Here is a 13043-nt window from a genome sequence, read left to right on the forward strand (position 1 = left end):
GGTGGCGGCGCTGCTCTGGGCCGTGGTGGCGCGCGCGGCGGGCGCGGGCGCGGGCGCGGCGGCGGGCGCGCTGCGCCTGCTCTGGGGCTCGCTCTTCGGCGGCGGCCTCGTGGAGGGCGCCAAGAAGGTGACGGTGACCGAGCTCCTGGCCGGCATGCCCGACCCCACGGGCGACGAGGTGCACGGCGAGCAGCCGACCGGGCCCGGCGGCGACGCGGACGGCGAGGGCGCGGGCGAGGGCGCGGGCGACGAGGCGGAGGGCGCGGGCGACGAGGAGGCGGCGGCGCACGAGGCCGGCCCGGGAGGCGCCGACGGGGCCGTGGCCGCGGCCGACGGGGGCCCCTTCCGGCCCGAAGGGGCGGGCGGCCTCGGGGACATGGGTGACACGACGCCCGCGGAGCCGCCCACGCCCGAGGGCTCCCCCATCATCAAGAGGAAGCTCGGGGTGAGAGGGCCCGCGGGGCGGGAGGGGGGAGTTTGCGGGGGGGGTTCCGGGGTTTTGGAGACATTGGGCGTAAGAGGGAGGACCCGACGGGGCGGGAGACTCTCAGAGACAGAGAGAGGGGGGAGAGAGCCTGAGAGATAGGCCCGCAGAGACGAACCAGAGAGACACAGACCAGGGATAGAGAGACCCACGGAGAAGTGGACTCAGAGATGGAGACCCTGAAACAGGTAGTATTTCTGGGAGACATCAAGATATCTGCAGCCAGGGGCGCCTGGGTGGCTCAGATGGTTAAGCGTCTGCCTTCAGCTCAGGTCATGATCCCAGGGTCCTGGGATCGAGTCCCACATCGGGCTCCTGGCTCAGCAGGGAGTCTGCTTCTCCCTCTCCCTCTGCCTCTCCCACTGCTCATGCTCTCCTCTCTCTCTGTATCTCTGTGTCTCAAATGAATAAATAAAATCTTAAAAAAAAAAAAAAAAAAAAAAAAAGATATCTGCAGCCAGAGAGAGGAGAGACTCCGAAACCTAATGAGAGGGGAAAGGGCACTGGGAACTAGAACAGCCCGGGATAGGGTCAGGGCCGCTGCGAGAGCCCCTCAGAGATGTACAGGTGGTTGTGAGGAATCAGGGAGCCCCCAGCCTCAGGCCCTCCGTGCCCTGAGTGCCCTGGGTGTCAAGGCCATGGGAAGCCCTGGGGAACAAGAGCTCCACTTGGAGTCAGCCTGCCTCCGCACAGCGCTTTGGCAAGGCGCTCCACTTCCCCGAGCCTCAGTTTCTCCTCTGTAAGGCAAGACTCAAAATCCCTCTTCTGATGGGAGGAGAGGAAAATGTAGGTTGCCCAGGGACACAGAGGAACAGGCAGAGGCGCTCCGAGAGGCGCTGGGGTGGCGGCTCCTCCCTGATGCTTGCCCTGCTTCCAGGTGGATGGAGAGGAAGAGGAGCTGCCTCCAGAACCAGAACCCAAGCCAGAGCCCGAGCCCGAGCCCGAGAAAGCCGAGTGAGTGGCCTTGGAGTGCAAGGGGCCTGGCCCCTATCATGGCCTCCCTCCTGGACCGGGAGCCTCCTGAGGTCACGCTGTGTCCTCAGCCTCATCCAGCCCAGACTGGGGCCCAGAGGAGGGGCTCTGTCTAAGGGAGGGGGGAAATGAGTGCTCCTCTCTTACCCCAAGCCTTCCTGTGGGCTGTTCCCTCCGCTCAGAGCACTTTCTCCCATGTTCATCTCAGTCTTCCTCCTTCCCATTTGGGCTCACGAGTCTCCTCCAGGAAGCTTACCTTGACACCCCCCCCACCACCAAGTGGAAGAGGTGTTTCTGGGGCTCCCACAACCCCCTGAGCGTCCCCCACCCCAGCCCTGACCACTCCGGGCTGCCACTGCCTGGTGACCAGTCTGTACCACCATTGGACGGAGCCCCATGAAGGCAGTGACTCATCAATGTGTCCCCAACACCATCCAGACCTGGGCCAAGCATGGGGTGGGCCCCCAGTGCATGGCTTTGAATGAATGAATGGATTGCCCGGGCACCTCTTCACTCTTTCTGTGTCCTGCCCTGCAGTGCTGAGAATGGGGAGAAGGAAGAAGTCCCCGAACCCCCACCAGAGCCCCCCAAGAAGATGGCACCTCCTCCACCCCCTCCGAAGAAGGAGGAGGCTGGAGGCGGGGGCTTGGAATTCTGGGGAGAACTGGAAGTGCAGAGGGTGAAGTTCTTGGTGAGGACCCCGCAAAGGGGCTTGCTGACACCTCCTCTCCCAGGGAGACCCCTCGGTGCCTTCACACCACCTCTCTTCCGCACCCCGTTCCTGAGCTCACCTGTGCCAGGCTTATCTCTCAGAAGAGGCCAGGCTGGCCTGAGGGCACAGATGTCCCCAGACGGAGTCAGGACCTGGTCACAGGGCAGCATCTTAGGTGGTCCCCCACTTGGCTCCTTGACTCTCCCTGCTCAAGATCCTTATTCCAACCTCCATACCTTTGCTCATCTGGGGCCACCTGCCTCGGCTTCCCACCCCCATGTGCTATCCAGAGCTAAATCCAACCGAGGTCATGCTGCCATTCCTCCCACCATGGCCTGTTTCTTGGCTCTCAGCCTTTGGGTCAGAGTCACCGCTCCGGTCCCAGCCCCTCCCGTCCGAGGCTGGGAGGAGAACTCATCTCATCCAAGCCAGGAAGAAGGGGGGCAGTTTGGGAGGGCAGGGCTCGGGGGTCCGCCTGTCCTGCCTCCTCTCCAGTCCCAGCCTGATGTGAGGGGCTGAAGGAAACCTGTTGGGGGGAAAGTGGTCCAGCGAGGATGCATGGGAAGAATGAGGGACAGGGAGAACAATGGAGAGAAAATGAGGGAGGGAGAGATGGAAGTAAGTGTCCTCTGGGCTAAAGCAGACGGGGCAGCCTCACACAGGAAGCAGCATACTAGAGCGGTTGAGAGTGTGGACTCTGGAGGTTAAGTGCCTGGCCTCAAACCTCAGGTCTGCCACTTCTTGGCTGTGTGACCTTGAGCAAGACATGTCACCTCCCCAAGCCCCGGTGTTCTCATCTGCAAAATGGGCAGATCTGCCGTGCCCGCTTTGTGGGGGTGTGGTGAGAGCCATACACGTTCGTGTGTATAAAGCTCTTAGCACATGTCCTGGTATACAGTAAGCACTCGATAACTAGGTTGTGGGACCAGGTTTTGGATTGGTGGGTGGATGATGGGGCGAATTCTCCAGGCAAGAAGGTGGACTGTGAGCTCTTTCTCTTTCTCTCCTCATCTTAGAACTACCTCTCCCGGAACTTCTATACTCTGCGATTCCTTGCCCTCTTCTTGGCCTTTGCCATCAACTTCATCTTGCTGTTTTATAAGGTGCTGGTCATGAGGGATCTGGAGGACCAGGCGCTTATCTGGGCTGGGGGATGGGGCGGCTCAGCCCCTACCAGGTTCCCAGGGCCCCCACAGTGAAGGGACAAGGTGTTGGATCAGGGGTGCCGGGGAGGTTCGGGCTGGACACCTGGATCTTGGGACCCCCATGGGAGCATGTGTGGGTATCGGGGTGCATTGGGACAGATGCCTGACCATCTGCAGGAGTTAGAGCAGGGAACCAGTTCCGGCTTCCACGCTCAGCTCTGCCACTCGCCAGCCCCATGCCCCTGGGTGTGGGACTTGGCCTCTCTGCAACATGCACTGATTCAGTGAAGCTTCTTTGCTTTCACCTAAGCTAAAGAGAAATCTGTGAGGAGGAGGAAATGAGCAGCTCATGGAATGGAAGGAAGGGCCTAAGAACCAGGCCTCCTGAGAGACAAAGGGGCCCTTGGGGTCTTGCCCAGGGATCTTGATAACAGGATAGAGAAGCGGTCTAGCTGGCTTCTGTGGGATCAAATCCCAGCTCCACCACCCACTGGCTGTATGATGTTAGGCAAGGGGCTTAATCTCACTGCTCCTCAGTTTCCTCATCTGTAAAATGGGACGCTGACAGTATCTAGCTCTGAGAGCTGTGGGGATGACAAGAGGATTAGCGTGTGTAAAGCACTTAGAACAGCACTTGGTATATAGAAAGTGCTGTGTAAACATTAGCTATGCCGAATTTTAGTATTCGTGTTAATATTGTTGGTCAGTCTCTTCAAGGCTCCGCTGTTAAGGAGAATCCGCTCTCACGGTTTCCGTCGTCCCATCAGTCCGATAGTCCGATCCCCAGGACGGAGTCTGGTTTGCTAGCCAGGGTTCCAGGCCCACCCCTCATCCTGATTGACAGTCTCACCGAAGTTGTATCTGACTGTCCCCCCAACCAGCCTCAGGAATGGAGGCCGTTAATTGTGTTGGTGGGTTCTGGGTGTGGCAGGCCCTGACCGACCTCTGCCCCCGTTTCAGGTCTCAGACTCTCCACCAGGGGAGGACGACATGGAGGGCTCGGCGGCCGGGGACCTGTCAGGCGCAGGGTCTGGTGGTGGCTCTGGCTGGGGCTCGGGGGCCGGCGAGGAAGCGGAGGGCGACGAGGACGAGAACATGGTGTACTACTTCCTGGAGGAGAGTACAGGCTACATGGAGCCGGCCTTGCGTTGCTTGAGCCTGCTCCATACGCTGGTGGCCTTCCTCTGCATCATCGGCTACAACTGCCTCAAGGTGGGTCGCGACCGTGGTTCTGGGGCAGGGGCTTGTTGGGCAGGGAGAGGTGCTGGGCCACCGGCTGCGAGGGTCTAGGGCAGGGGCTGGGGATCTCCCGTGGCGGTGGGGACAGAGGGGGCCTGGAACTGGAGTGAGGGCTGGGGGCCTGGGTACAGGATTGGGGTCTTCAGCAAGGACAGTATTCAAACTGGGAACTCATGTGGGTCACAGCTGAGGAGCCGGGGCCTAGGACCATGTTAATTTCTGGATCAAGAGGCAGACTTTGTCACTGCGAATATTATTTTCTATATACTGATCAGTTGGTGAATGAAGGCGTGTGGGGAGCCTCTGGGGTCTCGGACATAACATGGGTGCTAACAGGGGAGTGTGGATTCTGATCCCTGAGGTTTGTGATGCCCCAGAAGGCGTGTTATGAGAGCTTCAGTTTGGGTTCCAAGGGGTCTGTTTGAGCAAATCTTGATACTTTACTATTGGAGGGATAGAGTTCTTTTGGCTCAGAACTTTTGCATATGCTGTTCCCTCTGCCTGGAATGCTTTGCCTCACTTCCGGCTCCTTTCGCCTGCCTCCGTTTCTTTTTTTTTTTTTTTAAAGATTTATTTATTTATTTGACGGACAGAGACACAGTGAGAGAGGGAACACAAGCAGGGGGAGTGGGAGAGGGAGAAGCAGGCCCCCCGCAGAGCAGGGAGCCCGATGCGGGGCTTGATCCCAGGACCCCGGGATCATGACCTGAGCTGAAGGCAGACACTTAACGACTGAGCCACCCAGGCGCCCCTCGCCTGCCTCTGTTTTATTCATCCCCCCTCCCTGGGGAAGCCCCAAGGCTGCGTCAGGCACCACTTCTGGGCTCTCCTGACTCACTCCCATCCCAGCCCTGGCCCATCTGCCCTGATTGCTCTGGGGAAGCTCCCGGACGTGGGGTCTCACCCCGGTGCCAGCAAGATCTCCCGGCTCCCGCCGGTGCCTGACGCCCACCCCTGTGCCTCCCTGCACGATCCAGGTGCCCCTGGTGATCTTTAAACGGGAGAAGGAGCTGGCCCGAAAGCTGGAGTTTGACGGTCTCTACATCACGGAGCAGCCTGAGGATGATGATGTGAAGGGCCAGTGGGACCGGCTGGTGCTCAACACGCCGTAAGGCCCGGCCCCCCCACCTCGGGGCGGGTAGGGGGGGTGACAGAGCTGGGGTTCCACTCCAGGCCGGGCCTGGGCTTCAGAAGACCCAGGTTTCAGTCACTGCCAGCCCTGACTCAGTTTCCCCAAGCCTCAGTCTTCCTGTCCGTAATACGGACAAATTTCCCCAAGTGTTAACATACCTGTGGGGCTGCTGGTGACACATAGAGATCCCTGGGCCCAGACCCTGGAGATTCTGCCTCAGTGAGTCTGGGGTGGGGCCCAGGAATCTGCATTTAAACCCTGCCCCCATATGTGATTCTTACCCAGCTGCCAGGAATAGGCAATAGGAAATCATTGGGTTTTTAAATTGACCCCAGAGAGGGAACGAGGGTGTGGGAGAGCAATGTGGTGGGACTCTGGACCCCCAAATTGCACTCCCAGCCCACTCTTTCCCCAACACCCCCACCCCTGCCATCAAGTCCCATTTCACATGTTCATACAGTGGGGCCACATCATCTCTAGAATAAGAACACCAGATCAGGTTCAAAGCCTGGCTTGGCCACACCCTAGCTGGGAATTCTCGGTCTGGGCACTTAGCCTCTCTGTGCCTGTTTCCTAATCTGTAAAAAGGAGGGTAAATAATAGCACCGAGGATCTTGTACTGAAGAAATGAGTTCGTGTAGTTTCTGGGGCACAGTGAATCCTAGATAAGTGCTGGAAGTTATTTTATTATGGGGTCCTGCCCAGGAGAGGTGGTGACAGGAAGGGAGAGAAACCACACCAAGGACATCCTATGCTCTCATTGTCACCATCAAAGGCACATCTAACTGCTACACATTCAAGCACACGTGCTTAACAGAGAGAGTCAGGGAGAAACATCTGTTTATTCTTTTTTTAAGATTTTATTTATTTATTTATTTGAGAGGTGGGGAAGGGAAGAGGAGGAGGGAGAGGGACAAGCAGACTCCACACAGAGCGCAGAGTCTGATGCAGGGCTTGATCCCAGGAACCCGAGATCATGACCTGAACCGAAACCAAGAATCGGACACTTCACCAACTGAGCCACCGAGGTGCCCCGGAAACATCTGTTTAAAGTTGTGTCTAGGGGCGCCTGGGTGGCTCAGTCATTAAGCATCTGCCTTTGGCTCAGGTCATGATCCCAAGGTCCTGGGATCGGGCCCCAAGTCAGGCTCCCTGCTACGCGGGAAGCCTGCTTCTCCTTCTCCCTCTGCCACTCCCCCTGCCTGCTTTGCTCTCTTGCTCTCTGTCAAATAAATACATAAAATCTTTTTTTTTTTTTTTTTAAGATTTTATTTATTTGCGAGAGAGAGAATGAGAGACAGAGAGCATGAGAGGGAGGAGGGTCAGAGGGAGAAGCAGACTCCCTGCCGAGCAGGGAGCCCGATGTGGGACTCGATCCCGGGACTCCAGGATCATGACCTGAGCCGAAGGCAGTCGCTTAACCAACTGAGCCACCCAGGCGCCCCATAAATACATAAAATCTTAAAAAAATAAATAAAGTTGGGTCTGCCCAAGACCTTGACTTCTAAATACCATGTCCTACAAAAAGGAACCACGCTCCTTGGAGAAGCGGTAGATTTCGGGGCTGGGGCAGGGAAGTGCAGCAAGCCAGGGTTACCTTATGTCAGGAAGCAAGGATGTGCTCAGTCGGAAGCAGCATCCAGAAGGGGATCCTGGAAGGGGCTCCCGCTGGACAAATCGGGGGCAATTTGAGCCTCAGTAAGGAGAGCAAGTACCACAAATTGAAACACATCAAACAGGTCTGAGCCCGTGGATTCATGATAACTCTCCCCGCCAAACCCAACAGAACTCACTCACCGCCTTGGCAGGATTGTAGGGCATCAGCTTGTGAATCAGAAAACTGGTAACTAATGGGCCAGAATCACCCCATGAGCTTACACGGCAAGGAGGGCCATTTTGTGTCTTCTGCACATCCCAGCCCCGCATGCAAGCCCGCTGCCTCCCGCGGGCCCCACCAAAGATGGCGCTGGGGTAGTGCTTGACCTGGGGCAAACTCCACCTGGCAGGGGGTCTTTAGAGCCCGGCTCCCGGTGAGATGCAGTCCTACTGTGCGGGGCCCCCTGGGCGAAAAGCATCGGAACTCCCGCCCACCCTGGCCCGGCTGGTGGCTCCTGGCCCTTCCTGCCCTAACACCTCGGGGTCTCTCTCTCTCTCTCTCTCTCTCTCTCTCTCTCTCTCTCGGCAGGTCTTTCCCCAGCAACTACTGGGACAAGTTTGTCAAGCGGAAGGTGAGGACGTGGATGGGGAGGTGGCAGGGCCTCCCGGGCTGGGTCTCGCTGCCACCTGGCCATCCCAGCCCTGACAAGCAGTCGCTTTATGTGCGACCTTAGGCAAGGGGCTTTGGCTGCCTGAGGAGCACCTCAGTTTGCCCATCTGGAAATGGGCGCAATAATCACCCGTCCCTCTGTGTTGACGTGATACACGTAACGAGCGTGGCATAGTGCCAGGCTCTCAGAGTGAGGACCCAGTAAGTATTAGTTAAGAGGGAGGAGGTGACGCATACTGTTTTAAGCACACAGACTCTGGGGCTGGATTGCCTGCTTTTCTACTCCTAGCTGTGTCGGCCTTTCTGTGCCTCAGTTTCCCTCAGATTCAAAGTGAGAGCATAAGAGGGCTGACCCCACGGGGTTGTTGTAAAGATTATATGGCCTACTGCATGAGCGGTATCTGGCACCCAGGAAAACTAGATCATTCATTCGCTCAACAAACATTTATTGAACACCTGCTGTGTGCTTTAGGGAGCCGGAATCCAGCAGGAAGCCCAACACTCAAGCTGGCAAAACAGATGACGAGCGCATTTATAGGGTTTAGATGGTGATAAGTGTTGTACAAGAAAAAAAGTGAAGAGGGGAATGTGTGTGTGTGTGTGTGTGTGTGTTGACCAAGAGTAGGCAGGAAAGGACACACTAGTTAATGAAGTGAAGGGGTGAATTGGGTAGAATCTGGAGGGAGTGTCCTAGGCGGGAGGAAGAGCCGAGGCAAAAGCCTTGAGGCAGGAATGTGTCTGGTATATTTGAGGAACTGCGAGCAGGTCTGTGTGTCTGTGCGGCTGGAGCAGAGTGAAGGAGGTGGGTGAGTGGGAGAAGGTAAGTTCACAGATGACAGAGGCCCAATTATATAGGGTTCCTTGACTACCAGTCTGATAATAATAAATTAACCTTATGAATTTGGCTAATGAATCAACTGAACCTTTTGGGCCCTCCCCCTGAGGATCTGAAGAAAGCTCTGGCCCTTCTCTCCTGAAAAATGCACCCCCAATTTCTCACGCGAAGTTTACAGTGTCCCCAGCCTCCCCCCATGCAGCCTGTGGCCCTCCCCCACTCCAGCCGTGTCCCCACGATCACACGCTCCCCTGCGCAGGTCCTGGACAAGCACGGGGACATCTATGGGCGGGAGCGGATCGCCGAGCTGCTGGGCATGGATCTGGCCACGCTGGAGATCACAGCCCACAACGAGCGAAAGCCCGAACCACCACCGGGGCTACTCACCTGGTGAGTCGGGGACCAGCCTGCACAGGCCTGGGGTGGCCAGGGGAGGTGGCCAGGGTCTGAGCGTCAGACATCTGGCCGTCCCTCTTCCTCCCACCCCACACAGGCTCATGTCCATTGACGTCAAGTACCAGATCTGGAAGTTCGGGGTCATCTTCACAGACAATGTGAGGACGGGCCCATAGTTGGGGGAGGAACTGCGGGAGAAGGGCCTTTGGAGGGCTGGGGTATCCTTGACCCCAGGTATCCCTGACCAGGGCCTGACTCCTGAGCCCCTGTGCACGCCTGGTCCTGTGAAGCCCCCTGCCCCCCAAGGCCCCTTGTCCCTCGGGTGCTCTTGAATTCTCAGACTAGGTCCTTCCGCAGAGGGTTCTCCAACTTCCCCTGGGGATGGCTTCTCACCCAGCATGCTCCGTTACTGCCGAGTGCTCCCGATCCTCCACATGCTCCCTAGGCAGAGATGGCACCCGACCCCCGGGGCACTCCCATCCCTCTCAAATGTTCCTGGACCCCCTGTTCCCACAGTGCTCCCTACCCCCCCAAATGCCCCTTGACCCTCATGAGCGCTCCCTGACCCCCAGAGTGCTCCCCATGAATCGCGCACGCTCCCTGACCCCTGACCCTGTGTGCCCACAGTCTTTCCTATACCTGGGCTGGTACATGGTGATGTCCCTCCTGGGACACTACAACAACTTCTTCTTCGCTGCCCACCTCCTGGACATCGCCATGGGGGTCAAGACGCTGCGCACTATCCTCTCCTCCGTCACCCATAATGGGAAGCAGGTGTGTAGAGGACCTGACTGAGGGGTGTGAGCCTGGCGGGGATGAGCTGGTAGTCTGAGTAGGGGTGGATGGGGGGGGTTGGGCAGCTCCTGCGAGGAGGGGCAAGGCTGGGCGGGCTGAGCCAGGGTGGGTGTGGGTAGTGAGACCCGGGAGGGAGGGCCATGTTGGCTGGAGGCGGGGGGTGAGGACCCAGGAAGCTGGGCCTGGGGAGGGGCAGGCTGAGCGTGGAGCTGACGGGGCCCCCGCGTGCCCCCAGCTGCTGATGACCGTGGGCCTCCTGGCGGTGGTGGTCTACCTGTACACCGTGGTGGCCTTCAACTTCTTCCGCAAGTTCTACAACAAGAGTGAGGATGAGGACGAGCCTGACATGAAGTGCGATGACATGATGACGGTGAGCTCTCCCCCCGGCGCTCCCGGGGGCCCGTTACTGACCATCCGACCCTCTGTAAAGGGGGCTAGTAGTAGTACCCACCTCGTCGACTTACTGTGAGGGTTCCGTGAGCGGGTACTTGTGCGGGCCTTTGAGGAGTGCCGGTCACATAATCCGTGCTCGGTAAGCGTTCGCCGCCGCCGTCATGTTATTTGGGCTTTTAGAGCTGTTATTATTGGGGTGCTCAGGCGTCGTGCCCCTGTCGTGCACATGAGATTTGGGGTAGTCTACTCAGTCTCCGCGTGCTCTGGTGTCCTCCCCAGGAAAATGGGTGTGTGATAACAGTGCCTACAGCCTAGAGCTGATTTTAGGACTCAGTGGAGCTCCCTCAAAAGTCTTAGAATGGAGCCTGGCGTGTATTAAGGATTCCATAGGTGTTAGCTACTCTCATCGTGTTCTACAAAAGTTTCACCCAGGGGCGCCTGGCCGGCTCAGTAGGTGGAGTGAGTATGCGATTCTTGATCTCAGGGTTGTAAGTTCGAGCCCCAGGTTGGGTGTAGAGATTACTTAAAATATATTATATTTTATATATATATATATATATAAATTTCACCCAAGTATCAGCATGCCATGCTTGTTTATACATTCTTTTTTATTCTGATAACGGTGGTCATGACACAGACTGAGCTGCCCTGTAGAGGCGCGGGCCACAGTGGAGAAGAATGATCTCGGGGCTGTCACACGAGATGTCCTGTACTCTGACGCCATGCTCTCAGGACCCAGTCCAGCCCCTCAGCCTGACATTTGAGGCCCCACGAGACCTAGTCTTGCCACGCATAGCCCTGTTCCCACCGCAGTCACCAGCCTCAGCTCTTAACCAAGACACAGGGTTCTCTCACTTCCTGGGGACACAGAAAGAACAAGTGGAAAGTCTTTCCCAAGTGCCAGGCAGACTGTGGCCTCCTCCCTGCTCAGAACCTTCTTGTAGCGCTCCAATGCTGTGTGATAAAATCGAATCCCTCACCGCGGCTCACAATGCCAGGGAAAAGCCAGCTTTACCCGAGTCTAACCACAGTCTCTCTTGCTTTTTGCTCCCTGGCTTCCTGTCCTCTTTTGGTTCCCCTAAGACCATGTGTTTCCTCCCGCCCAAGCCCTCTGCATCTGACATTCTCTCCCTCTTCCACCACAGGCCCCATGTCCACGCCCCTCTCTCACTTGACACGTCACCTTTCAACTTAAATGCTGCCTCCTACAGGAAGCCCTCCCTAACCATCGGCTGGCCTCATTTCTCTCCCTGCTCTTGCTTACTGGAGCTCTGTTTTCTAGCCTCGCTGAACCTCTTTCAGTTCCTCCTGGGAGCAAAATGTATTCTTTGCTCCCCAGTGGTTACGTAACACATGTGGTTTTCTCTGCCTGGAACACTTTCTCCCACTTAACACCTCCTTCAAGTTCCAGCTCTCACATGTCCCCTCTTCTAGGCAAGTCTTGCCTGATCACCCTGACTGAGTCAGGCTTTCAAAGCTTCAAAGCTTCCTGTGCTCCCCCCGTTTCTCCCCTGATCAGCCTGCGCTTCCCCCACCCTGGATCTGCCCCTTCTGCCTGTGTCCTCCCTATCACAGCCATGATCATTTCTGGGCTGTCACTATGTGATGCCCTGTTTGTGAGCCCTGTGAGGGCAGGGCCCAGAGCTGGCTCAGTCATTGCTGTGTCTGCGTGTCCCCTCAGCCCAGGGCCCAGGAGGTCCTTGGAGAATGTCGAATGATAGAACGCATAACCAATATGCTTGTCACCCCCCCCCCCACAGTGTTACCTGTTTCACATGTACGTGGGTGTCCGAGCTGGTGGGGGCATCGGGGATGAGATTGAGGACCCGGCAGGCGATGAATATGAGCTGTACCGAGTGGTCTTCGACATCACCTTCTTCTTCTTTGTCATCGTCATCCTGCTGGCCATCATCCAGGGTCAGTGCTGGTCGGGGTTGTGAGAGTGGGGGCCCAGTGCCCAGAGGCAGACTGGCTCCTTTAAGAGTGTAGTCAGCCTGGCTTCATATCCTGGGTCTGCCTCTTCCTGCTGTGAGACTTTAGGCAAGTCGCCTCTCTGGACCTCAGTTTCTCCATCTGCAAATGAGGATATTAACTATCCTAACCTCACAGGGTTATTGTGAGAATTAAATCAATTCCTAGGTGTTTTGCTCGTAAAAAGTTCTCAATAAACGCTAGGTGTTATTATCTCTAGGAAGCAGGGTGAGATGAGGGAGATGGGGGGTGGGAGGCTAGGCTCAGGGGTGGGTAGTCAGAAGAGGGAAGAGTCTGAGCGGGCTCAGAGGTCGGGCACTGACTCGCACCTGCTGCCGCAGGTCTGATCATCGACGCTTTTGGCGAGCTCCGAGACCAACAAGAGCAAGTGAAGGAAGATATGGAGGTAGGTCGAGTCTGGGGGCGACCCAGAGGGAATGTGGGACCCTGGGGGGGTTGAATGGGCCCGGATTCTGATGTCCCCCGCCACCCATAGACCAAGTGCTTCATCTGCGGCATCGGCAGCGATTACTTTGATACGACACCGCACGGGTTCGAGACCCACACGCTGGAGGAGCACAACCTGGCCAATTACATGTGAGCCTGGGCCCGTGGGCCCGTCGTGGGCGGGGGGGGGGGGGGGGGGGGGGGGGCGTGGCCGCCGACCGCGAGGGCCCGGTACTGGGCATCGACCAGTCAGGTG

The 13043-nt window shown here is 57.3% G+C and overlaps 1 protein-coding gene across 1 annotated transcript in view; it reads left to right on the forward strand.

Moving 5' to 3' along the window:
- Nucleotides 1–13043, forward strand: part of RYR1 (ryanodine receptor 1) — a 108300-nt gene that overhangs the window by 94738 nt on the left and 519 nt on the right. The window contains exons 92-105 of the mRNA XM_032390159.1: nt 35–445; nt 1362–1438; nt 1994–2147; nt 3185–3271; nt 4274–4525; nt 5530–5660; nt 7870–7912; nt 9045–9175; nt 9279–9339; nt 9809–9955; nt 10212–10346; nt 12130–12286; nt 12682–12746; nt 12837–12937. Of these exons, the coding sequence (XP_032246050.1) occupies nt 35–445; nt 1362–1438; nt 1994–2147; nt 3185–3271; nt 4274–4525; nt 5530–5660; nt 7870–7912; nt 9045–9175; nt 9279–9339; nt 9809–9955; nt 10212–10346; nt 12130–12286; nt 12682–12746; nt 12837–12937 (1952 nt within the window). The remainder of the gene's footprint in view (nt 1–34; nt 446–1361; nt 1439–1993; nt 2148–3184; nt 3272–4273; nt 4526–5529; nt 5661–7869; nt 7913–9044; nt 9176–9278; nt 9340–9808; nt 9956–10211; nt 10347–12129; nt 12287–12681; nt 12747–12836; nt 12938–13043) is intronic.

The sequence above is a fragment of the Phoca vitulina genome, unplaced genomic scaffold (genome assembly GCF_004348235.1).
Source record: "Phoca vitulina isolate PV1807 unplaced genomic scaffold, GSC_HSeal_1.0 scaffold58, whole genome shotgun sequence".
NCBI lineage: Eukaryota > Metazoa > Chordata > Mammalia > Carnivora > Phocidae > Phoca > Phoca vitulina.